Source organism: Nicotiana tabacum, chromosome 21 (assembly GCF_000715075.1).
Source record: "Nicotiana tabacum cultivar K326 chromosome 21, ASM71507v2, whole genome shotgun sequence".
Taxonomy (NCBI): Eukaryota; Viridiplantae; Streptophyta; class Magnoliopsida; order Solanales; family Solanaceae; genus Nicotiana; species Nicotiana tabacum.
In genome coordinates, this window is record NC_134100.1 from 38945132 (window position 1) to 38969547 (window position 24416).

Below are 24416 nucleotides of genomic sequence, written 5' to 3' on the forward strand. Positions count from 1 at the left end.
GAATATGAAGTGTTTCAAAATTTTACAAATACACACCCTCTTGTAATCTGACTACTTTCATGGTGGTTGTTAATTTATTTACAATAACCCATTGGAGTTGTATATATTCATGTAATTTGTTTCTTTAAATTCATTGTACTTCACTTCAACGTAGATGGAGAATTCCTAATCACATAAAAATATTCTTTCGTCGTATGGAAGAGGGGTGCATTTATATATATACACTTTTATTTTTTTTTGGGATTGCACATCTATAAATCCGATTGGCATTTAATTTCTTAGAGTCGTTACGATTGAGAGTAGCTTCTCTATAAAAGAGATGCTAATAAGTAATTACGTGTTCCATTTTTAACTTTTAAGAGGTCAACCCGGACAAGCTTAATTTTCATGTTCATCTTTCTCTCTAACCATCTTTTTTCATAGGTTATATTTACATATTATAATATTAAAAATATATAGTATTTTAAAATTTCGATCATAACTAATAATGAAGCGGTAAAATTAAAAATTTAACCATGGAAAAAGTAACTAAATAATATGTTACTTCTTTTGGTACTAAATATTAGTAGTAGTTTTGGAAAGTTGAATTTGTTCAAAATTGTTAATTTTAAAAAAAAAAGTCATTTATTATTTCTTTTGCAAATTCATATAGTGTAAATTAAGTGAGACATTTAAGAGAGAGGTACAAGGCATGTTAGAAAAATATTCTCATAATTAACGTTTCTAATTGTATTTCTTATATGTGTCTAAAAATCTTGAAAGACAATATGGATTAGGAGAATAGTTACGGGTCGTTTGGTTTGCCTTATTAAAAATAATTATCACAATACAAAATTTCACATAAATTATTATTATTTAGTTAATCGTAGAGAAATTAATACCATATTACTTAACACAATATTTGGTTGGTCTCATTAAACTTATATCCATATAAGTTATGCGAGAACTTGGGTATTATTTTACGCATAACATAAAATAAGAGCATAAGAGTAATTAAAAATAAAAAATACACTTAAAATAAAACAATTTCATGTCTCGCATGTTATGACTCGAATTTCCAACTGTATAAATTCGCTTACGTAACAACCCAAAAGCAACAAAAAGAAATCCCAAAAGGAACCAACAAGACAAAAGGCACCCATTTGGAGAAAGTTGAAGAACCAAAGGTGTAGAAAACCAGAAAAAGTGGTGTCAAAGCTGTCATAATTCAAAGTATTAGTACTGTACTGTCCAACTTTTAACTACCACCGGTTACCGGTTGGCACACTTGAGTCCATAACAATGGGCGTGGAACGACATCATAATTTCAAGGGCATTTCTCTTCTCTTCAACATATGCACATCTATATATGCATGTTTATATTCAATTCAAAGGTGTTCGGTGAACAATTGTTTAGATTTGGAAAATCCGACATCTTTAATAAAGTCCTCTAAGTTTATAGAAATTCCACTTATGCAAAATCTATCAACTTCGTTTAACGTAATTGAGGTGAATTTGGGTGTGCAGTAGCAGGGAAGAGATGGGTTCAAATCAGAAAGTACATGTATTTGAGGAGGTTGCCAAACACAACAAGACCAAAGATTGTTGGCTTATCATCAGCGGAAAGGTTAGATCTTTATTAGTCCGTCCTGTTCATTTTATATCCTGTCAAATAAATAATCAGTAGTAGTATTATTCTTGATGGGTTTTGTTTTATTTTCGTTTTGTCCATTAAATAGATGAATCATCAGTTGAATTGTCTCAACTTATTCAGTTCTTGCCATCAAAATTCAAAATAAATAGGGAAATTAGATTGCTAATGACAATTTAATGCCGAAGTGCGAAAATCTTAGAGCATATCACTAATTCTTTTTATGTGAATTACTTACAAAAAAACAAATCTATATTGCGTATGGTTCAAGATAGAAACAAATCTCTATTTGAAGTAATTAATAGCTAATCTTTGAATCCTTAATTTGTTGTTTACCATGAAGTCTTGGAGAATTAATGCAATCATGGAGAGAAAGAAAAGATTTTTTTTTTTAAAAAAAAGGACAAAAGAGAGAATAGAAAAAGTAGAACGTACAATAAGAAGAAAAGGAAGCTAAAAACAAAAAATAACTTACAAGACCATACGGTCTCGAACCAAGGCACCAACACTGAATCTTGACCATGGGTGCCAACAGCACCATATAGCAAAACGCCTCAAAAATTACACAGGACATTTACATTATTTGCAAGCAGAATGGGTTCACGTGCCCCACACTTCTTAACGTGGATCTGCCACTGTGCAATCATTTGGTGCTAATAGTGTTAGTTGAAGAGTTGAATTCTGAAACTAAGACATAGACAAAGAAGTTGATAGTATTAGACAAAGTAATAACTTTTTTCTTCAAATACTTAAGATTTATCTTTTTTCTTTTGAGAAAGGTAACAGTATCAAATGCTTAATGTTTATCATAGTAACATAAATTGGAAGGTTTCCCTCGGGGCTGGGAAGAAAAGGCAGGTGTCTAGGTAAGTGACTTGTCCCAGAGAAATTAGCAGTTTAGAACATCAGAGGTTGATAGTAGAGATAAACAACTGAACTTTAAATTGACGATTTCTTCCTGGTGGGCAGAGTTACCCGGTACCTGTACTGGTGGGAGAAACAGGTACGTGGTGAAATTTATGCAGAGGTGGATAAATCCAGTGTTCTTTTTATTTTTTGCACTGATAGATTTTGGCAATGACTGTTGCTATGACAATAAGTGGCTAGTATCAACCCCCCCACAACAAACAAAACAAAGAAAGAAAAATGGCTGGTATCACATATTATGATGGCAAACTCGTTACATTGATGAATTTGTAGCAAAACCTATACATACTTTCACATCGTTATAAGTGGATATACATCTGAAGCTTAGAGACATTTTATGTCTCATTTTAGCCTTGTGGTGTGAATGAGCCATTCCATTCCTTCAGCTGGTTTTTTGGTTATTTTCTTCTTGATTCCATTCTCCACCAAATAGCTTTGAATGTTAAAAGACGAAGTGACATGTTCCAAACTTCCAATGTTCTGGTGATTCAAAGAAGAAAATCTCTAGCCACATGAAGCATGTTCAGTCATGTATCTCAGTGACTCAACTTCTGACACAGGTGAAAACTTTATAGGAGTATGCTTTATGCAAAGGTACATCAGACTTACATTATGCTAGTGAAGCAAAATGTCTTAACCTGACTTCCCCTGCCCGTTCTTGAATTCCAATTAGCAGTTTTGGCAAGTTTAAGGAAACATAGAGTAACCTCGTCGAGCAAGGGTCCTTTAATTTCATTTGAGGAACAGATGTTGAGCTTAATAAAATAAATTTCACTTGCATCTGATTAGCAAAAGAAAGACCTACATCTGATACACTAGTTACTTCTTCAACTTTATTACTAGCCAGTCAGGTATGGAAAGTTAGAAAGCAGTTTCCTACTCAGTGCTATTACAAGCATAACTCTGAGGAGCACCTAAAGGATGCGACAATGGACATTCTGCTTTAAGCTACTTACGCTGTCTCTCTATCTCTTCTTTAATATTTTTCTTGGATACTTCCAGTTGTTATACACCTACTCATATCTTTTCCAATATTTTTCCTTTTAAGGATCCAAGTTCTTATTTTCTCCTTCCTTAATACAAATATTGATTTATGTCGTGGTGTTGCTCTCTAGGTGTATGATGTGACTCCATTCATGGAAGATCATCCAGGTGGTGATGAAGTTTTGCTTTCAGCAACAGGTATTTCACACAGTTTATCTTGGTTCTAACTGTAGATAAAGGCTTTCTCTATGCGTTGGTTTCTGAAATTTTGATTGTCTGACAGGGAAAGATGCAACTAATGACTTTGAAGATGTCGGCCACAGTGATGATGCTAGAAAGATGATGGATAAATATTACATTGGAGAAATTGATACATCAACAGTTCCCCTGAAATGTGCTTATGTCCCACCACAACAAGCCCCATACAATCCAGACAAGACTCCGGAATTCGTTATCAAAATCTTGCAGTTCCTTGTGCCCCTCTTGATTTTGGGCTTAACCTTTGTTGTGCGACACTACACCAAGGAGAAGTAAATCCTTTGCGTTCTAATTTGGATTGTCAGAACACTTATGTAGTTGTCAAATGAAACACCCGGTTTATAGTTCATTATGGAGCTGCAATATCTGAACTTGATTTATTGTACTTTGTATGAGTTGCACAGTGGCCATTTGTAGTGCATCCTGTAAACATTGAACTTTACCTGGCTTATGTTTATGATGATATTTGAGATACACCCTTCTTCATTTTGAATAATTTCTGCACTATAACAGTCTCTCCTAGAAGTCAGCTGTAGACAGCCTATTATTGATTCGAAAGCTATGTTTGAAATTAGAAAATGATCTCTGCCCATGCCCTTTGAATGAAAAAGAGTTACTTGCCACATGCCAGCCTTTACCCTTTAGCGCCAAGACAACTTCATTAGAATGGACGTAAAATGGCTCTTCTAACCGTTAAGGGCATTATTGGGGCTACTTTGGTAGTATATTTGCCTCCATGCATCTTGAGAATTAGAGCCCCGAACTGCAGCTTTCAATTTCTCTAAATATTTGATTTCAATTCAGTATGACAATATTAATGTGTAATCGGGAGAAAACGTAGATAGGACCAACAAATATTATGATGTTTTAACCCGACATTATTTGCGATAAGACTGGCAAGCAACGAGTTCATTTTCTCACACATCATTTATACCTGATTTTTTAAGAACATCAAGTGTCTAAACTAACTGGTGTACAACTCAGCCAATTCACTAAACAGTCTATCCAGCCTACAATTAAATGTAACCAAGGTAATCCTACCCACCAAAACTGGTGTAGATGCAAAGTGTTGCAGTTAGAATTCAAACATAATCTGAAGCTACTCTGGCTGGAAATTGTGAAGGATTACTAATATAGTGAGATTAATTGCTCATGCAGTTTGCACATTTGGAAGCTTGGCCCTGGTGGTCTTTTCATGTAGGCGCTGTAAGAGCTCTAGAAGATGTTCTGCCACTGGATTTGAGGTATGCCGAGTTGCCCGTAAAAGGGATAACAATGTCAAACTGTACAAGGCTTTCAATGTTTCTGCCTTGCAAGATATAGCGGTTGTTCAACACATTAAAAACCACAATTCTGTGCATCTCAAAAGTCAAAACCAACCAATTCAAATCCACTCCCACCCCTCACCCCACTCCTTGTCCCTAAGGAAGTTGGGCAATGGGCACAACATCTCCACTTTAGTTTTCCTATTAGAAAGACCCTATAACTATAAGGCGTCAAACATGGGAACTTAAAAGATATATATTGCGCATGGTAGCCAGTCTGGAACATAGGCTTTCTAATAATGGCTACACTGAAACCGAGCAAATAGCAGTGCTAGTACCCGGCAGAGTTGAGTTATGGATGTTTCCCAACTTCAGAATGTACGAGCTCTGACCCAAAAAAAGCAGCAACAGAGTGTTGTGACTTGTCAGGTAGACTGTCCTTTCTCGCCACAAAAATGTGACGACTTGAAGAGCACCCATTCAGGAATGCTGAATTTTGAATGAGAATAAATTAGTGGTATAAAATCTTGGAAGGCACTATAACAAAGGTGTCTATATCTTGTCATGGAGAGTGACCACCAAATCATGGGCATCATCTAGTAGCTTCCATACATCAAGATGACCAGCCATGTTATTGCACTCCCTTAAAATTTCATCCATGCTACTATATTTCTCAATGATTTGTTTCCTCCTCTGTAATACAGATGCTGCAATTGCATAAAGCAATAGATCATCTGTTGGTGGGGCTCGCAGCCTAATCCTACTCCATGCAGACTTCCCAATCCCTGCCCTAATAGCAGCCTGGTCTGCCCACATTACCTCCCATAGGCAGAGTGTTTGCTCAAAAGTTAATTCCCTCCTGAAGAGCACTACCACCATCCTGTACACAAAAAAGCAATCCTCTGCTTGGAGCTTCTCTAAGTGTCTATAGAGATGTGAATCCTTATGTTTGATAATTTTAGAAATAATATTTAGCTGCCTCCTAATTCCAACCTCATCAAGCCTGAAGTTATGTCGAGCCTTCCTCATGAAACCGACGAAGCACCAAAAAGCTTCATGGTCCTCTGTCATCACAGTAATAATGGGTGAAAGCAAATCACTCATTCCCTGGCAATAGCCAATTTCAGGGTCATAGAGCGCATATGCCTCAAGAATGGCAACTAACCGAGCAGCATGGAAGATCCTTGAGGGCTCTAGGTGATCATAGTCCTTCAATCCAACGGCTTGCGCAGACCAGCGTGCCCGGTCATCTGATACTCCTCCCCCCTGAGCTGGGGAATATGCTATCCATTCTTCATTAGCACGAACTGCGTCAACCCGAATTATTCGTTGCCATGTCGCATAATCTTCTGCATTGCAGGGCTCTGGCTGGACTTCTGTCTTCGAAGGAGAAGTGCCCTTAGAAGGCACCTCAGATGTATTCTCGTTCATGCTTCCTAACAAGGGGAAAGTATAACTGACATCATGATCTGCAGAAGAATCAGAATCCGATGACTCAGAATCAGAGACATCATTTGGCTCCATGACTCGTTTGGAACTGGAAAATTCTTCCAATATTATACCGCCCTGATTGTCAGAATCTTCAATATATGGGCTCCTCTCCCCACTAGAGAGGGATTCCAGGGCACTAACAACATCTTCATAGTCAGGGAAATCCATTCCTTCAATGAGATTTCCACTATGTCCATTGCTTCCAATTCCACCAGTGTCTTTTATTTTAAAGGTTTCACCATTGCGTTTCAGCAGTTGGCAGCACTTTCTCCGAAGTCTCTGGTATTCCTTTCTGCATTCACATATTATGCACCAATAAGGAGTATGGACTATGGAGTCAAAATATAAATTTGAACTATAAATAATAGAAAGGTGATTATGACTCGTCAACTGAAAAGACAGATTAAAAGGATTTTCCTGTAGACACTTTGGTCCAGGTAGAGCAGATGAATTTGACAACAGTACCTGTTCTTTTTCCTTATAGTATCTCTTTCCTTTTTGGAACTGTCCAAGTGATAGCTGCAAAGACACATAAAGAATAATTATCAGTGCTCACCCAAGACTTCACCGGTATAAAACTTGAGTTATGAAGTAAGTATAGAAATGCAAAGGCCAGCGGAATTGCTCTGCGAGCCCTCCAAAAATATTGTCTTCCCATCACTTCATCAAGTTATTAAAAAAAGAGAAGCTATATAGAGCCTGTCCTTTCTCAGCAATGATCGAAAGGGACAAAAGCAATACAGAACCCACCAAATCACCTATGAACAAAGTTTTATTCATATTTAGTGAGCAGAGATTAATTTCAATCATATAATCTTCCATAGCAAACAACCCTAACATAATAGATCAATAGAAAACAAGGAGCCTACAATATGTAAACACAGGTCCACAAGAGGATTCATTAAAAAGATCAAGTAGAATAACTGCAGTATTGATCTCACTTACTATGTAAACGAATTAATTCAGAGAACTCATAGGAACTTTAATGTCATCTATCTGGAAAACGGAACTCCGCCATCTCCTAGAAAATAAAGCAACTAAAATGGACACCAAAATGAAGCGAAAAGGGGAAAGGGTGTGTGGAATGAACCAAATTCCATGCCAATCTTAATACGAGAAACCAGTATGAAAGGGAAAAAAACTTACACCCCAAGGAGGAATGGCCAAACCTCCGCCCTGATACTTGGATCAACTCCCTGCATAAGAGAGACAAGTTAAGTAAACAAACCCACCCTTTGCATGGAAAGCAAGGAAGAGAAAGAAAGGAATATGGTAAAATTTTGTGTTGTTAGGTTTGACAATAGAGGAAAAAGATTTGGACAAAGGTGCCCCACAAGATTCTCTTTCCCTTTTAGAAGGGAGAAATCTACAGAAATTTTGATAAGTAAAGCAATCTACACTTTCACCATTTCCCTTCTTCTTTTGGACTTCAAACAAAAGAATACGGTGTTATTTTCACATTTAACCAAATAAAGGAAAGAAAATCATTTTTCTTATAGACTCCCTCTATTCAGTCCCTTCATTTTGCTTCCCTTCCCTTTCACATTTTCAAACAAACATTAATAGTTTTATTACCCTTTCAATATGTAAAATAGGAGTACATGGATGGAAAATGTGATTCTCAAATTTCAAGGTGCAGGAACTCACTCCACTTCGGACTTTCTTTAGAAATTTAACTCCTCCATTACGAAGCTTTCCATCAGGTGTAAAAAAGCTTCTCCACTGTAGGGGTGAAAGAACATGTTTTCTTTTTCTACGGGACCATGGTGATTTGAGATGACCTCTGAAATGACACACCTTCATGATTAAATATTTTGGAAAACTACAACTACATGTCAAGGTAACAACATTGGGAGATCAAAATATATTCAGCAACATTAACAATTTCACAACTTCAACTATCCAACTATAAAAAGGAAACGCATAAAGGTGACAGGGAAAAATTGTTTACCAGTGCTAACATAGATCAAAGAGAAGGAATTAAAATTACCACAACTCCACAATTGCTATGTCTTGGAGATGATTAACTTATACAAACTCTTTTTCATCTTCTTAGTGCATTTATTTGAAGTAAGAGAAACCCAGCCAACAAAATTGTCATGGAAAAAAATAAGATAACTATACAGATTTGAATCATGCACTAAGAAGTACACTGGTCGAGTTGAAACTAAATCATGCAGAGTTGAAATTTATCTAACAAAAGGTCGAGTCGTAGTACACTGGTGATTAGCAGATTAACCCAATTCGGCTTTTATCCACATAGCCGAGCAACTAAGAAAAAGATCAACTTGAGGATATCACAAGGATACAGATGCAACCTATTTCGACAATTTTATCCACAAGCTGAGGCTGAACAATTTGAAAGTATAGGGGCAGTAGAAAACAAAGGGTTCAACAAGAATGTATTTGATTACATTACTGAGCTTATACACAGGACAGCTTAACCTATAGATATACTTCTGCATAGATATTATCTTTGACTGCTGTGATTTGCAATATTGATATGTAAGTCTATTCATGCATCTTTTAAATCGAAACATCCTAAAGCAAGCATCGCTAGTTACCTACAAATAAAATTTTGCAAGAAACAGAACTGGAAGGGAAAAGCAATCTTCTGTCTGAAACAGCAATGTGAGAAGCCCAGTCATGCAGTTCAAACAACACATTGCAAAAGGCGATAACTAGTAGAACTCATACTAGCTTCCTTCCTTAAATGAGTCTTATTCAACCGTCTACACCTATGGACTTGGGATTTATGCCAGTATGGATGAGAACTTTTCTGCTTTTAACCTAGAGCATCGCAATTGATACCTCAGATTTCACGCGAAAAAACACAATCAGAAAGATCCCTTAAATAACAAATCAAAGAAACAAAAAGAGCTTCATAAGGAAGAACATCACACCCCAATTCTGAAAGAGCCCTTTTCATCCGGTGGAAACAAAAATAAATAGTAGTCTCCGCCTAACACACACAAACAAAAAAACAAAAGAAAGAAATAAAAATCACCATTTAAGAAATATGAATACAGTGAATCTTTTGGATCAAAAGAAAGAACTTAAAATCACCATTTAAGCAGTATGAATACAGTGAATCTTTTGGATTGTATGCTTTTGCCGCTGAATTGATCCTCAGAAGCAAATAGTAGTATGGTTTTCTGAACTTAAAGGATGTACAGTCAATCCTAATTGCATCACCCAAAGAGGAGGGAAGGAAAAAGCAGCAAAAGGTAAAAAATAAATCACATGCCTTCAGATATTTTATCAAATAAATAAGCTGAAAAATATAGACTACAGCCAGCAAACAATCAAATAAAAAATGGCATCACATTATCACAAGGTAAAACAATTGAAAGAGAAATCAGATGTAAAGTTTCAACCTTTGACTAATGTAAATCAAGACGTATTATCATGACCAGTTCAAATCAAAGCGCTACGAAGATATCCAAGCTGAAAACAACAAAAGCAGTAAAACAATCACAAATACAAAGATAATCTATCTACTAACACTATTAGACATATATAAAAATAGAGGACACAGGAGCTGAGAAAATGATCTAGATCTGATAGAATAACACTAAACATAACTAAAATGATAGATGAATCGGAAAACTACAGTTATAGGAAAACTGAGAAGCAGATCGAAGAATAACTGAGATGTAGTGAAAAAGGTGAAAAAGAAGGGAGGCTCACCGATCAGAGGCAGAACAGTAAGCTGGTGAGGAGGAAGCAACAACAAATAGAACTGATCGCAAATGAATCCACGACGATGACGCTGAAGACGACGAAGACGACGACGGTGAAGATGAAGACGGTGAAGGAGAGTTTGAAGACGACGAAGTCTGACTTCGTTTGAGAGCTTTCATTTGCAAACGAATTTTACTCTATAAACAGATTTCTAGGGTTTTCAAAAACTATGATAATGTAATGTCCTTTACGATAAAAATATCTTTGAAATTTCAGCCGTACTTTTTTTGTTTTTGTTTTTACCAAGTAGAATTAGGTAAGGGCGGCGGCCAATGCGAGTCCGGCCAAGGCCGTGAAAGCAAAAACTACTCCGGCATTTGAAGTCCGGTGGTTCAATCAGAAACCACCGCTGCTGCTGCTGCTGCTGCTGCCGTTACCGTTAAAAACACCACGGAGGTTAGTGATACCAATCAACAAAAGCATTAGGAGCAAAAGAGGTGAAAAAAGAGGAAAAGCATGGATCAGAGATAAAGGAATAAGGAATGCCGATTATGCCCTTTTCTACCATAACACAACACACAAAACTGAAAACGTTTTGTCCTCTTTTAACTGCTTTTGCTTTCATTTAAGATATATATGTCTTTCTTCAAGTTGAGTGAGGCGACCTAAGAGTGGATTGTCTATTTTTCTTTTGTACTGTACCTACTTGCCTAGAAAGTAGAAAAAGAGAGATAGTGGACGTTGGATCTGAGATTGTAGAGTTGGTTCCGTGGCACTATGGAAGGTCGCCTTTTTTGGCACGGATGTGATGTTTAAATTAGGTGGAAGCTTGGATATGATTTTTTGAAGCTTCGAAAAATAAATAAAAAGAAGGCAAATAGATCTCCGGACCACTTAACTTGAACTTGAACTTGATTGCCAATTCGGTAAAGAAACTTACAATTTTTTCATTTGAACACCTCAACTCATATATTTGTGAACTAATAAATTCCTATTTATATCAAACGCACTGACATTTTATCATGTCATATTATAGGACTATTTGTTGCTTGACATGTGTAATTTGTAGGTCCCACTTTTTTTAACCAATTTATCAAAATTTTAATTTCATTCTTTCCTTTTCTTCTCCACGGCCTACTGCATATAAGCCACCGCCATCATACCATATCAACTTTTCGCTCACATCTCTGTTGCCAGCACCATCACACCACCACAAATAAGTCAAAATTAGTACTAAAAATTATCTGTATAGAGACCAAAAAAAAGAGGAAAAAAGCAACAAAGACTCAATTAGTTGTTCGATTCTTAATCTTCCCTCTCAACATATCCTTGACTTTCAGTAGAAGAATAGCATGGGAGAAGATTGAAGGGTGCTTTTGACTAAAAAGAATTGCTGCGTTTAATTTGGAAGTAAAAAGAAGAAAATCAATTTTGAGTTGAAGCAAATGGGAGAAAGAGGGGTGAGCCGGGGAAGAAGGGGGAAGGAGTGTTACTGTTGCTTTTGATTTGAAAGTAAAATGAAGAAAATGAATTTTGAGTAGAAGGATAGGGGAGAAAGTAGGGGATGGTCGGGGAAGAAGGGGGAGGAAGGTACTGTAAAGAAAGTTTCTTTCTTTCTTCTTTATTTCTATTTTTTTTTCTGATTTTATAATTTTTTAATCCAAAACTATTGTACTCACGCTTGTTAATTATGTGAGTTGCATGCACTTTGGCCAGGTCACCTCTACTCTTGCCACATAAGCATGGTCAATGGTCAGAGGGGTTTATTAGTTCACAAATATATGAGTTGAGGTGTTCAAATGGGAAAGTTGTAAGTTTCTTTATCGGGTTGGCAATCAGGTGCAAGTTTAAGTGGCCAGGGGCCGTTTTGCCTAAAAAGAATGTTTGAAGTTGAAGTTGAAGATTTTAGTTGAAAAAAGGGTAATTGATCCAATTATATTAGTCAGAATAATTCGGGCCCCTCAACTTGGCAACTTTTATTTAATTTCCCTTTAAACTTCACGTGGTCTTTAATATCTCCTAAACTTGGTAATTTCATAGCTTCGACCTCCCTGGACACTGACAATCCATGGGAGTGTGACATACGCGCTGTCATACGGATTTTTTTGTATGTGTGGTATTTTTTTACAATAAAATATATATTTTTATCTTTTTAAGTGCACCGACTATTTAAATCATTTTTTTCATGCCAAAATCAAGATAATATTTTTTTGAAACAACGTTATTTTGACTATAATTTTTTATTTGGCTAAAGATAATGATATTTTAATCAAATTACTTTTACATATTTGGTCAGAAAAAGAAGGAATACACAGTTAGAACATATTATCATTACATCTAAAAAAATAAAAATAAAAGTACGTTGTTGGAACTCCATATATTGGCTAAATAAAAATTTTAGTTAAGAATAGTAAAATTTCGACCAAATATTTGCAAATTTGACTCGAAAAAAGAAAAATGCGCAGTTTAAATAAATAGTCATTGCATGAAAATAAAATTAAAAATACACAATATTTTTTTATTTTCGTAGAAAATATACCATTTGAACTTCTTCTTTTATTTGGTTAAAATAAATGGAGTTTCAACTAATTACTTTTGTAGATTTGGACCGAAAAAATAAAGATAAGAAATACATAGTTGAAACATATATTCATAGTATTTCTAAAAAAATACAACTGGGGAAAAATATGCAATGTATATTAAGAAGAAACAACGAGAAATATAATTGGAATAAATAAATTACTATATTTGATTATGTGGAAATTAATATTTAAAAAATACCCCACTTGAAAGCTAATTTTTCAATTTTTCTTCCCTCCAACACGCCTAAAAGAGAGTATATTCACCCTGTAACAATAAATTTTTGCATTGAGAAAAATAAATAATCAAGACTAGAAAATTGCGTAACAAATATAGTATCTGATTTCAATAAATAATTGTAACGACCGGGCATGTCGTTTTGAGTATTACAATCCCGTTCCCCTATTTACTACTCAATTTGTGCTTTACAGTTGATATGTGACTTGTCGGGGTAATTGGTTTGGGTCCGGTGAGTTTTTGGAATGAATTGGAACACTTAGTTCTAAGGTTTAAAGTTTAAGTTGAAATAGTGGACCAGATGTTGACTATGTGTAAACGACCCCGGAATAGAATTTTGATGATTCCAATAGCTCTGTATGATAATTTTGGATTTAGGAGCGTGTCCGAAAAATTATTTGGAAGTCCGTAGTTAAATTAGGCTTGAAATTGTCAAAATAGAAATTTAAGTTTGGAAGTTTGACCGGGGAGTTGACTTTTTAATATCGGAGTCGGAATCCAGTTCTGAAACTTTTCATAGCTCTGTTATGTCAATTTTGACTTGTGTGCAAAATTTGAGGTCAATCGGAATTGATTTGATAGGTTTCGACATCGAATGTAGAAATTAGAAATTCTTAAGTTCCTTAAACTTGAATTGGAGTATGATTCGTGGTTTTAGCATTGTTTGATGTGATTTGAGGTTTTGACTAAGTTCGTATGATGTTTTAGGACTTGTTGGTATATTTGGTTGAGGTCCGGAGGGCCTCAAGTGAGTTTCGGTTGGTTAACGGATTGAAATTTGGACTTAAACAATTGCTCGAATTTTTTTGCTGGAAATCGGGGGCAGAAATCGGGGGCAGTGATCGAGGACAGCGATCAAGGCAGCGATCGGGGGCAACAATCGAGGGCAGCGATCGGGGGCAGCGATCGAGGGCAGCACCTGGACAAAAACATTAAGTTATAAAAAAGGGGACTTCGTCCTATTTTTTATTTTTGACAAATTGGAACTTGGGGAGAGGCGATTTTTGAGAAATTTTCAAGAAAAATATTGGGGTAAGTGATTCTAACTCGGATTTGGTCAATATACACGAGTATATTATTATTTTCATCATTTAATTAGTGTTTTGAGATGGAAATTTGGGAAAAATTATAGAAATCTCATAAAACGAATTATTGAGATTTTGATGTCGATCCGGAGTCGGATTTGAGTGAAACTAGTATGGTTGGACTCATAATTGAATGGGTTATCAGATTTTATGAGTTTTGTTAGATTTCGAGATGTGGGCCTCACGCGCGATTTTTGAGTTAAATTTCGTATTTTGTTGGTAAATTAGTATTTTCATATGGAATTAATTCCAATAAATTGTATTGACTGACTCAAATTAATTATGACTAGATTCGAGGCTTTCGGAGACCAATTCGCGAGGCAAGGGCACATCAGAGTAAGAAATTACACGGTTTGAGGTAAGTAACATTTCTAAACTTGGTTCTGAGGGTATGAATCCCCGAATTTGGTGTTATATAAATTATTTGGAGGTGACGCACATGATAGGTGATGAGTGTGTGGACGTGCACCATAGAAATTGTGATTTGAATAAATCATGTGAAGTTGTAAAATTAAAGAATCATGTTATTATCTGAACATTTTCCACGTGTTAGGGAAATTGAGTTAAGGCTCTTATTAAAGATCATGTCTAGGCTACGTGTCGATATTTTGGGACCCATGGGGTCGTGTTGCTATTGAATTAATTGTTTTAAAAATGTACATTTCACACTCAGTCATATTCGTCCATTGTGAGGATATTTATGGGATCGAGCTGCCCGCCGCAGCAGGCCATATTGGCTTTATATATGTTATTATATACATATACATATATATATATATATATATATATATATATATATATATATATATATATATATATATATATATATATATATATATATATATATATATATATTATTATTATTATTATTATGGGATCGGGTTGTACGCCGCAGCAGGCCTTATAGGCTTTATTGTTTTTCGGATCGGGTTGTACGCCGCAGCAGGCCTTATAGGCTTTATTGTTCTGGATCGAGGCTGCCCGCCTAACGTAGGCCTTATAGGCTTTATTACTATACGGATTGGGACTGCCCACATGCAGTAGGCCATATCGACTTTGTATCATGCTTGGGCTGAAGGAGTCCCTCCGAAATCTGTACACACCCCCAGTGAGCGTAGATGATTATATATTCGGGATGGACTTCCCAAGGCATGGACTTGCCTTACTTATTTATATTGTGATGAATTTTCCTGGACATGGATCTTGTCCGTATCATTTACATTTGGGAATAAATTTTCCATCGCTGGATTGGCCTTATACGGTACTGAGTGACTGACTATCAGTCGATATGTATATATATATGGGGAATGGAATATCCCTGGGCTGGATTGGCCATAAACAGTACTAAGTGACCGAATGAATTGTGACCAGTAGTACATGAGGTCTTTCCACTGAGATGTCATATTCCTCATATCATGTAGTATTGATCTATTTTTGCTCGTACTGAGTTTAACTGTTGAACTTGAAAGCATGCCTACATTTCTGCACCATTATTTATGTACTGGACTGTACTTGCGGAGCTCATCACTACTTTCAGCCCAGAGGTTAGTCTTGTTGCTTATTGAGTTGGTTGTACTCATACTACACTCTGCACCTCGTGTGCAGATCCATGTGCTTCCGGACACTGCGACTGTTAGACCTCAGTGTGTTACCAGTTGGAGACTATCAAGGTAGCTGCTTGGTGTCCGCTGACCTTGTCTCTCTTTCCTTCAGTTATTGTACTGTTCTATACTTTCAAACAGTGTTTTATCAGTCAGATTTGTATTCATATTAGATGCTCATGTACTCAGTAACATCGGGTTTTGGGAGTGTTTATATCTGTATTTGTGAGATTTCTTTCGCCGAATTTAATTATTATGTTTCAAACATAAAAGATATGGTGGTTTATTGAGATTGTCGGCTTGCCTAGTATTGAGATAGGCATCATCACGACAGGTGAGATTTTGCGTCGTGACAAGCTGGTATCAGAGCCTAGGTTATATAGGTCTCACGAGTCATGAGCAGGTTTTGTAAAGTTTTGCGGATCGGTACAGAGACGTCTGTACTTATCTTCAAGAGGCTGCCGAACCCTTAAGAAAATTTCACTTTCTTGCATTCTATCGTGTGAATTTGTTGGTTTCGGAAACTAAATTTCTATGATTCTATTCTCTCAAGATGGTGAGGACATGTACTACCCGATCGAACGATCGGCCTCCCGTGCCACTAGTTAGGGCCGTGAGAGGTCGGGGCTGTGATAGAGGCCGGGGCCGTGGTAGAGGCCGTGGTGTAGCTCGTACAACAGTTGGAGCAGCACCTGTAGCACCACCAGTTGCTCCAGTGCAGGAGCAAATTCCAGATATAGTTGAGCCGGCGGGGCCAGCTCAAGCACCCTTTGTGCCCATTGTGATTCTATGAACGAGGTTCGAGATGAGTATTCTGTGTTTTGGTGATGGGCCAGTCTAGAGGACTTGAGGCCAGGGTTAGACCGCAGCTTAAGCTCGGTAGTTTCGGATGTGAGAACTTGTGCGTTTGGACTTATGCGTCGGTAGTATCCCTATGAGTGGAATTTGTGGCTCGATGGGCGGTTGAATGACTATATGATGAGTATGATGTGAATGCGAGATGTATTCAGGTGGGTTGAATGAGACGAATAAAGTTTACTTGTGACTCAAGAGTCTGCTATTGGGTACTTGATTCCTGTTTTGATGTGATGTACTGTCTTGAGTTGTGAGTGCATTGAGGGATCTGTCATGCTGTTTAATTATGAAGCAGAGTAGATTTTCATGTCGTGTTGATGAGTTCAAACTCAGAAAGATTAAGTGATTGCATAGTAATTATGATTGCGAAAGGGTATAACAAGATGCCAATTTGAGGCTAAGCAGGTGGGTTATCCCCTGCGGAGTAATCTACGTATGTGTGTTCCTTATAATATTTAGTGGAGAGTTTCTTTTCTGCCAGCGGAGCGTAGGTGTTGAGATTTTAATTTGAATCTGGTTGATAAAGTTGACTTGAGTGTTAAGAGAATGAATGCGAGCTTAGTAGATGATTGAGGTATTTTATGGTTGGCGTTGCATGAGCTTGAGAAGAATTTTTGTTGAACTGACTGCGGTATTATGGCAGTAATAGAGTATGGGTATTGTGATTTATCGAGTGTTTTAATCTATGGCTTTGAGCCAAGTGGGGGAGCTTGCTATTGACAATTCAATTTCATGGTTATATGTTAAATTTTAGTTTTGGTCTGAGGCATACCTGTGGATTAGTTATGACTTGCAGAGGTTGATCTCGAGGATGACTCAAGTACTGAAATTCCTAAATACGGGTTATATTGCTCTTTATGAGTATATGAAAATCATGGGATGAGTGAGTTGTTATTTGTGAAGGATGTAGTGCATACGGAGTATGAATTTGATCGGTGGTGTTAAGGCAGGGTTACCTCTTTGAGTGTTGTTGTGCTAATGGGGCACGTGTCTTTCGGCCCGTTTGGGCGGTGCAATTTAGATTTGAGCAAAGTGGGTGACTCTCGAGAAGGTTCAATGGGTTCGAGATTTATATATAGCAATCGAAAATTTTTCTGGATTTGTGTATGGATAGAATCTGAGATTTATATTTAATGAGGCCGGGACTTGCGGTAATTCTGTATGACTATGGATTCTATATTTTAGTATAAGAAATGTAAGAGGAACAATTTTAAATTCACATAAGGTATTTTCAGAGTGAGTGTTACGGTTGTGGTATTTATGGAGGTGCTTAAGAAGAATACAATGGCTTATGGGCCTTAAGGCGGTGTGGTTTTATGTTAGGATGTCTTGTAGTGAGCTTTGAGTAAGGATCGTGGAGTTCTGACAAGGAGAAGTGTCAACTTGAGGGTAATTCAGAAGAAACTCGAAGTAAATAGGACAACTGGGTAGTAGGATAGACCAGTATGGTAATGGTATGCTCGGTTCTTTTGGGTAATTATGATGTGGAGACTTTACAGCTGTTTTGATGGCAATATTCTTGGGTTTGGTGACCTGCGTGGCTTGGTCGAGTTAGAGGAATTAGTTCTGATAGCTTGATTATGTGCAAATAGATTTCAAAGTGTTCTTGATGGTTTCTACCATGGTTCGAACTAGATATTTTCTACCGGTGTGGGGGACATGTTGTGTATCATGATTTCCTCCTAGATAAGAGCAAATGGAAGGTTTCTAACTAACCGGGTATGTAATTTGCTGGTGACTCAGAGTTGATAATGAAATTCTCGTGCTTTTCACGTGATTGCATGATAGATGCGGTGTGTTGTGCGGGATTAAAATTTACATGTACAAGGTGGCAGTTCAGTATTGAAGAAAAGGTCCCGAATTTTGGACAACATGGTCAGTTTCAGATATTTAGATGAATGTTATAACTGCTCGGTAATTCATGAGAAGGGTGCGCATGTCAGAAGGCGCATTGTATTTTGACTTACGGATGTTCATTGGTTTTGCGGTACTTACCTAGTTGATAGAATACTGATAGTTAAATTATTGCTATGTGGCACGGAAGAATTATGAAAGTATTCCTAGTGGGATTATCGTGCATGAAGGATGTGATAGTCATTCGAGTGCTGGAGTTGTGATCAGTTATGATGGTTCATGTGTTCTATGAATTTTGGGGACTGGGAGTTCTCAGAAGCAAATTGTTTCAGGGTTGCGGCCTGTTTGAGGTGAGTATTTTATTTAAACTTAGTAGAGGCACTAATTGCGTTAATTATTTGTGATAGCTGCGCGCTACAAGTGCGTAGTTATGTGAGGTTTGAGCCATGTGCGGGCATCGGGGCAAGTATTCATACTCAGAAGAATGCTTAGGCAAAGATATGCCTAGAGTTGACTGTTAAGCGTAAAGTTATAATGTTTCTCGTATTCATACCTTTGTCGAGAACTATCTGGGCTACACTTGAGGTTACAAAGAGGTTAATTCCCTGAATAAATTGGGTAGTTACTATTTCTGTGTTAACTTGCCGATTTGAGTGGTGATAGCACACTTTGCACCTGCCTACTCTATGTCGTGTTATTTATACCAGTCCAGGAGCATGAGAATCTTAATTCATTTATCATATACATGTGTACTTATTTGATTGCTCATGTATGATATGCTTGGACTGGAGGCCCGTGACCATGCCAGGCGGATTATATTATTGGCACGTGATTTATACGTGCGAATCCATATACTGATATTATTGGCACGTGAGTTGTCCGTGCGGGTCCAGATATTGATACTATAGCACGTGAGTTGTCCGTGCGAGTGATGTTAATGTGAGCTCTAGCAGAGCTGGTTACTATTATTAAATTTGTGTGTCTTGGTTCTACTATATATATGAGCTTATAGCATTACAGTTGTGGCGGTGCTTGTTGAACTTGCAATACTGTTCTCTACTTTGAGGCATCTTCCATTTTGGGTACAAGGTTGCGCAGTTGTGGCTTGAGTTGTATTGGTGTGGCATGTCAGTGGGATAGTTGTGTTTAATAATATATGGTCATTGGACCTAGAATGGGTACTATCAGATTTTATTATGGTATATTGGGAGGATAATATTGAAAGTTGTCTTAGAAAGTGATTATGGTTCTGGTTGGGGCGATAGAGCTCCATGACTTATTGATCTGATAAGGGGTTATGAGATTCCACGTGTTTCTTTGGTTATCAGCAGTGTACGAAGGTTTTGGAATGAGGTTTGGCTTGATATAAGGTTTAATACAAGTACCGGGTTAGTTTGGAGTAGTTACTGTGATCAGGAATGGTGCTGCGAGCATGCGAGTTGTGTAGTATGCTACGTGATTTTATCTGGGGTTATGGTTATGGCCTGATACAGCTTGTTCAGACTCATACAATGTGTATATGTGAGATTCATGTCTTGAAAAGAATTCTGTATGTTGGAAATTTGGGTTCTAAGTTTTACTGACTAAACTTAAAGTAATGATCTTCAATTATGTTGTATCGTCAGGCCTATATGGAATAGGGTGGCGTGGGATCACTCCCGGGTACATGCGTGGTAAGATGGAATAGTGATTTGATGGCTTGGAAATAACTCTTGGCACGTTCGAGGACGAACGTATGTTTAAGTAGGGGAGAATGTAATGACCCGGCCGGTCGTTTTGAGTATTACAACCCTATTCCCCCATATACTGCTCAATTTGTGCTTTACAGTTGATATGTGACTTACCGGGGTAATTGGTTTGGGTCCGGTGAGGTTTTGGAATGAATTGGAATACTTAGTTCCAAGGTTTAAAGTTTAAGTTGAAATATTGACTATGTGTAAATGACCCCGGAATAGAGTTTTGATGATTCCAATAGCTCTATGGTGATTTTGGACTTAGGAGCATGTCCGAAAAACTATTGGAAGTCTGTAGTTAAATTAGGCTTGAAATGGCCAAAATAGAAAAGTTTGGAAGTTTGATGGGGGAGTTGACTTTTTGATATCGGAGTCGGAATCCAGTTCTAAAAATTTTTATAGCTCCGTTTTTTCAATTATGACTTGTGTGCAAAATTTGAGGTCAATCAGAATTGATTTGATAGTTTTCGGCATCGAATGTAGAAGTTAGAAATTCTTAAGTTCCTTAAACTTGAATTGGGGTATGATTCGCAGTTTTAGCACTGTTTGATGTGATTTGAGGTTTCAACTAAGTTCGTATAATATTTTAGGACTTGTTGGTGTATTTGGTAGAGGTCTCGAGGGCCTCGGGTGAGTTTCGTATGGTTAACGGATCGAAATTTGGACTTAAACAGCTGCATGAATTTTTCTGCTAGAAATCGGGGGCAGCGATCGAGGGCAGCGATCGAGGCAGCGATCGGGGGCAGCGATCGAGGGCATCAATCGAGGGCAGCGATCGAGGGCAGCGATCGAGGCAGCGATCGGGGGCAGCAATCTAGGCAACGATCGGGGGCAGCGATCGAGGGCAACGCCTGGACAGAAACTTTAAGTTATAAAAAAGGGGACTTCGTCCCATTTTCCATTTTTGACAAATTGGAGCTTAGGGAGAGGCGATATTTGAGAGATTTTCAAGGAAAAATATCGGGGTAAGTGATTCTAACTCGGATTTGGTCAATATACACGAGTATATCATTGTTTTCATCATTTAATTAGTGTTTTGAGATGGAAATTTGGGAAAAATTGTAGAAATCTCATAAAACGAATTATTGAGATTTCGATGTCGATCCGGAGTCAGATTTGAGTGAAACTAGTATGGTTGGACTCGTAATTGAATGGGTTGTCAGATTTTATAAGTTTCGTCGGATTCCGAGATGTGGGCCCCACATGCGATTTTTGAGTTAAATTTCGGAATTTGTTGGAAAACTAGTATTTTCATATGGAATTAATTCCAATAAATTATATTGACTGAATCGAATTAATTATTACTAGATTCGAGACTTTCAAAGACCAATTCGCGAGGCAAGGGCATAACGGAGTAAGTAATTACACGGTTTGAGGTAAGTAATATTTCTAAACTTGGTTCTGAGGGTATGAATCCCCGAATTTAGTGTTATATAAATTGTTTGGAGGTGACGCACACGATAGGTAATGAGCGTGTGGACGTGCACCATAGAAATTATTTTGAATAAATCCTGTGAAGTTGTAAAATTAAAGAATCATGTCATTATCTGAATATTTTCCATGTGTTAGGGAAATTGAGCCGAGACTCTTATTAAAGATCATGTTTAGGCTACGTGCCGATATTTTGGGACCCATGGGGTTGTGTTGCTGTTGAATTAATTATTTTCAAAAATATACATTTCACACTCAGTCATATTCGTCCATTGTGAGGATATTTATGGGATCGAGTTGCGCGCCGCAGCAGGCCATATTGGCTTTATATATATTATTATTATTATGGGATCGGGCTGCACGCCGCCGCAAGCCTTATAGGCTTTATTATTATGGGATCGGGCTGCACGCCGCAACAGGCCTTATAGGCTTTATTGTTCTGGATCAGAGTTGCCCGCCTGCAGCAGGACTTATAGGCTTTATCACTATACGGATCAGGACTGCTCGCCTGCAGTAAGCCATATCGGCTTTATATCACGCTTGGGTTGAAGGATCCCCTCCGGAGTCTGTACACATCCCAGTGAGCGTAGATGATTATATATTCGGGATGGACTTCCCAGGGTATGGACTTGCCTTACTTATTTATATTGTGATGAATTTTTCTAGACATGGATCTTGTCCGTATCATTTACATTTAGGGATAAATTTCCCAGGGCTGGATTGGCCTTATACGGTACTGAGTGACTGACTGTTAGTCGATATATATATATATACGTGATGGAATATCTCTGGGTTGGATTGGCCATAAACAGTACTGAGTGACCGAATGAATTGTGACCAGTAGTACATGAGGTCTTTCCACTGAGATATCATATTCCTCATATCATGTAGTATTGATCTATTTTTGCTTGTACTGAGTTTAACTTGAAAGCATGCCTACATTTCTGCACCATTATTTATGTACTAGACTGTACCTACGGAGCTCATCACTACTTTTAGCCGAGAGGTTAGTCTTGTTGCTTATTGAGTTGGTTGTGCTCATACTACACTCTACACATCGTGTGCAGATCCAGGTGCTTCCGGACATAGCGAATGTTAGACCTCAGTGTGTTACCAGTTGGAGACTATCAGGGTAGTTGCTTGGCGTCAGCTGGCCTTGTCTCTCTTTCCTCCAGTTATTGTACTGTTCAGACAGTGTTTTATCAGTCAGATTTTGTATTCATATTAGATGCTCATGTACTCAGTGACACCGAATTTTGGGAGTGTTTATATCTGTATTTGTGAGATTTCTTCAGCTGGATTTAATTATTATGTTTCAAACTTAAAAGATATGATGGTTTATTGAGATTGTCGGCTTGCCTAGTATTGAGATAGGCACCATCACGACATGTGAGATTTTGGATCGTGACATAATGAGTGTTACAATCTCTATAGTATTCTTCTAATACTTCAAAAATGTAAACTATCTTGATGAGCTTGATTTTGATTTGATTCAAGGGCTTGTAAAGCTTGGTCTTGAATCTCCTTCTTGAACTTGAATTTGGATTTAGTCACGAACAAGTAATTTGATCTTGAACGACTTGGTATTTGATTTGGCTTAGTTCTTGATCTTGAACTTGAACTTGAACTTGTAGCTTGAGTGCTTGAACTTGTAGCTTGTAGAGAAATCTACGGTGTTTGATCCACGAGCTCTCTGCTTGCTTCTTGTTATCACTTCTAGTGTCTTCTAGCTTTATGAAGACCTTTATTTATAGTTGTAGGGAGTGGTGTGGCTCTACGATTTGATTGGTCTGTTTGAACTGATCAATACCATCTAGACACTTGGCACAACTCTACTGATTGTTGATTTGACTTGGTATGCTACCCTTTCTTGACATATGGCATATTTTCATTGGCTCATTTATTTGGCTTGGATTGCCACATCACTTGATACATGTCATGATTTTATTGGCTCGTTCTTTTGACTTGGATTGCCACGTCACTTGACATATGGCATGAACATGGGATTTAAGACGGGCTACTAGCCATTTGGTGGGCTAGTAAAATGGGCTTGTCTTTTAGAGTCCAATTAAATGAATTGGCCCAAATAAAGTTAAACTTTAATTTAAATCCATGGCGGACTTAAATAATTAATTTTAATTTGAGCTTGACATTTAATGAATTTAGGAATTTATCCAAATTAATATGAATTTTAATTCCATGAAATTTATGTGTTTATAAATACCCCTACTTCAAGATTTGTCGAGATGTAAATGTGTAGCACCTGAGAGATAAGTCTTGAAGTACAAATGAAGGACCATAATCTTATGTAATGTAATCGTGTTTGATGCTTCCTTGCCGGCGAAAAGCAAATTACCAGCTATGGTCATGCCCAAGTCCTTCATCCGTTGGGTCAAAATAAAAGTTTAATTGAATTAATTGACCCCTAATTAGATTATATGCCCAACGGAAAAAAGATTTGCAAGTCAAACAATGAGTAAACTTGTAATTATACTAATTTAAATAGAGATTTAAGTGCCATGCACGTGATATCACTTGGTCATTCCACTACATGGAATAAAAAAGTATTTTCTAATTGATTAAGATCTTTGATACACATTACAGATTCCATATGCGGCAATATGTGGCTTCAAGATTATCTTTTTTATTCTGCACAGGGGCGGATCCACGCTGTAAATCGTGGTTCAGGTGAACCCGTGGTCCTCCGATGATATCAAATATATTATGTACATAATTTGCGAAAAATGACTTATTACCACTTGATGGCACTTATGATCAAAAGAGGCAAAGTGATTCATTGA

General features: G+C 37.3%; 2 protein-coding genes across 2 annotated transcripts; one reads left to right on the top strand and one right to left on the bottom strand.

Moving 5' to 3' along the window:
- The first annotated feature begins 1207 nt into the window (after window positions 1-1207).
- LOC107774688 (cytochrome b5-like) lies at window positions 1208-4285 on the top strand. Its single transcript, XM_016594312.2, has 4 exons — window positions 1208-1373; window positions 1507-1606; window positions 3673-3739; window positions 3825-4285. Exons 1-4 carry the CDS (start codon window positions 1282-1284, stop codon window positions 4073-4075), a joined length of 510 nt encoding a protein of 169 aa, XP_016449798.1. The 5' UTR covers window positions 1208-1281; the 3' UTR covers window positions 4076-4285.
- Window positions 4286-4696: 411 nt separating this feature from the next.
- On the bottom strand, window positions 4697-10847 carry LOC107774687 (rab GTPase-activating protein 22). Its single transcript, XM_075242504.1, has 6 exons — window positions 10522-10847; window positions 10246-10436; window positions 8203-8338; window positions 7702-7751; window positions 7021-7074; window positions 4697-6847 (listed from the first exon to the last, which is right to left on the bottom strand). Exons 2-6 carry the CDS (start codon window positions 10416-10418, stop codon window positions 5617-5619), a joined length of 1644 nt encoding a protein of 547 aa, XP_075098605.1. The 5' UTR covers window positions 10419-10436; window positions 10522-10847; the 3' UTR covers window positions 4697-5616.
- Between the last annotated feature and the right edge of the window lie 13569 nt (window positions 10848-24416).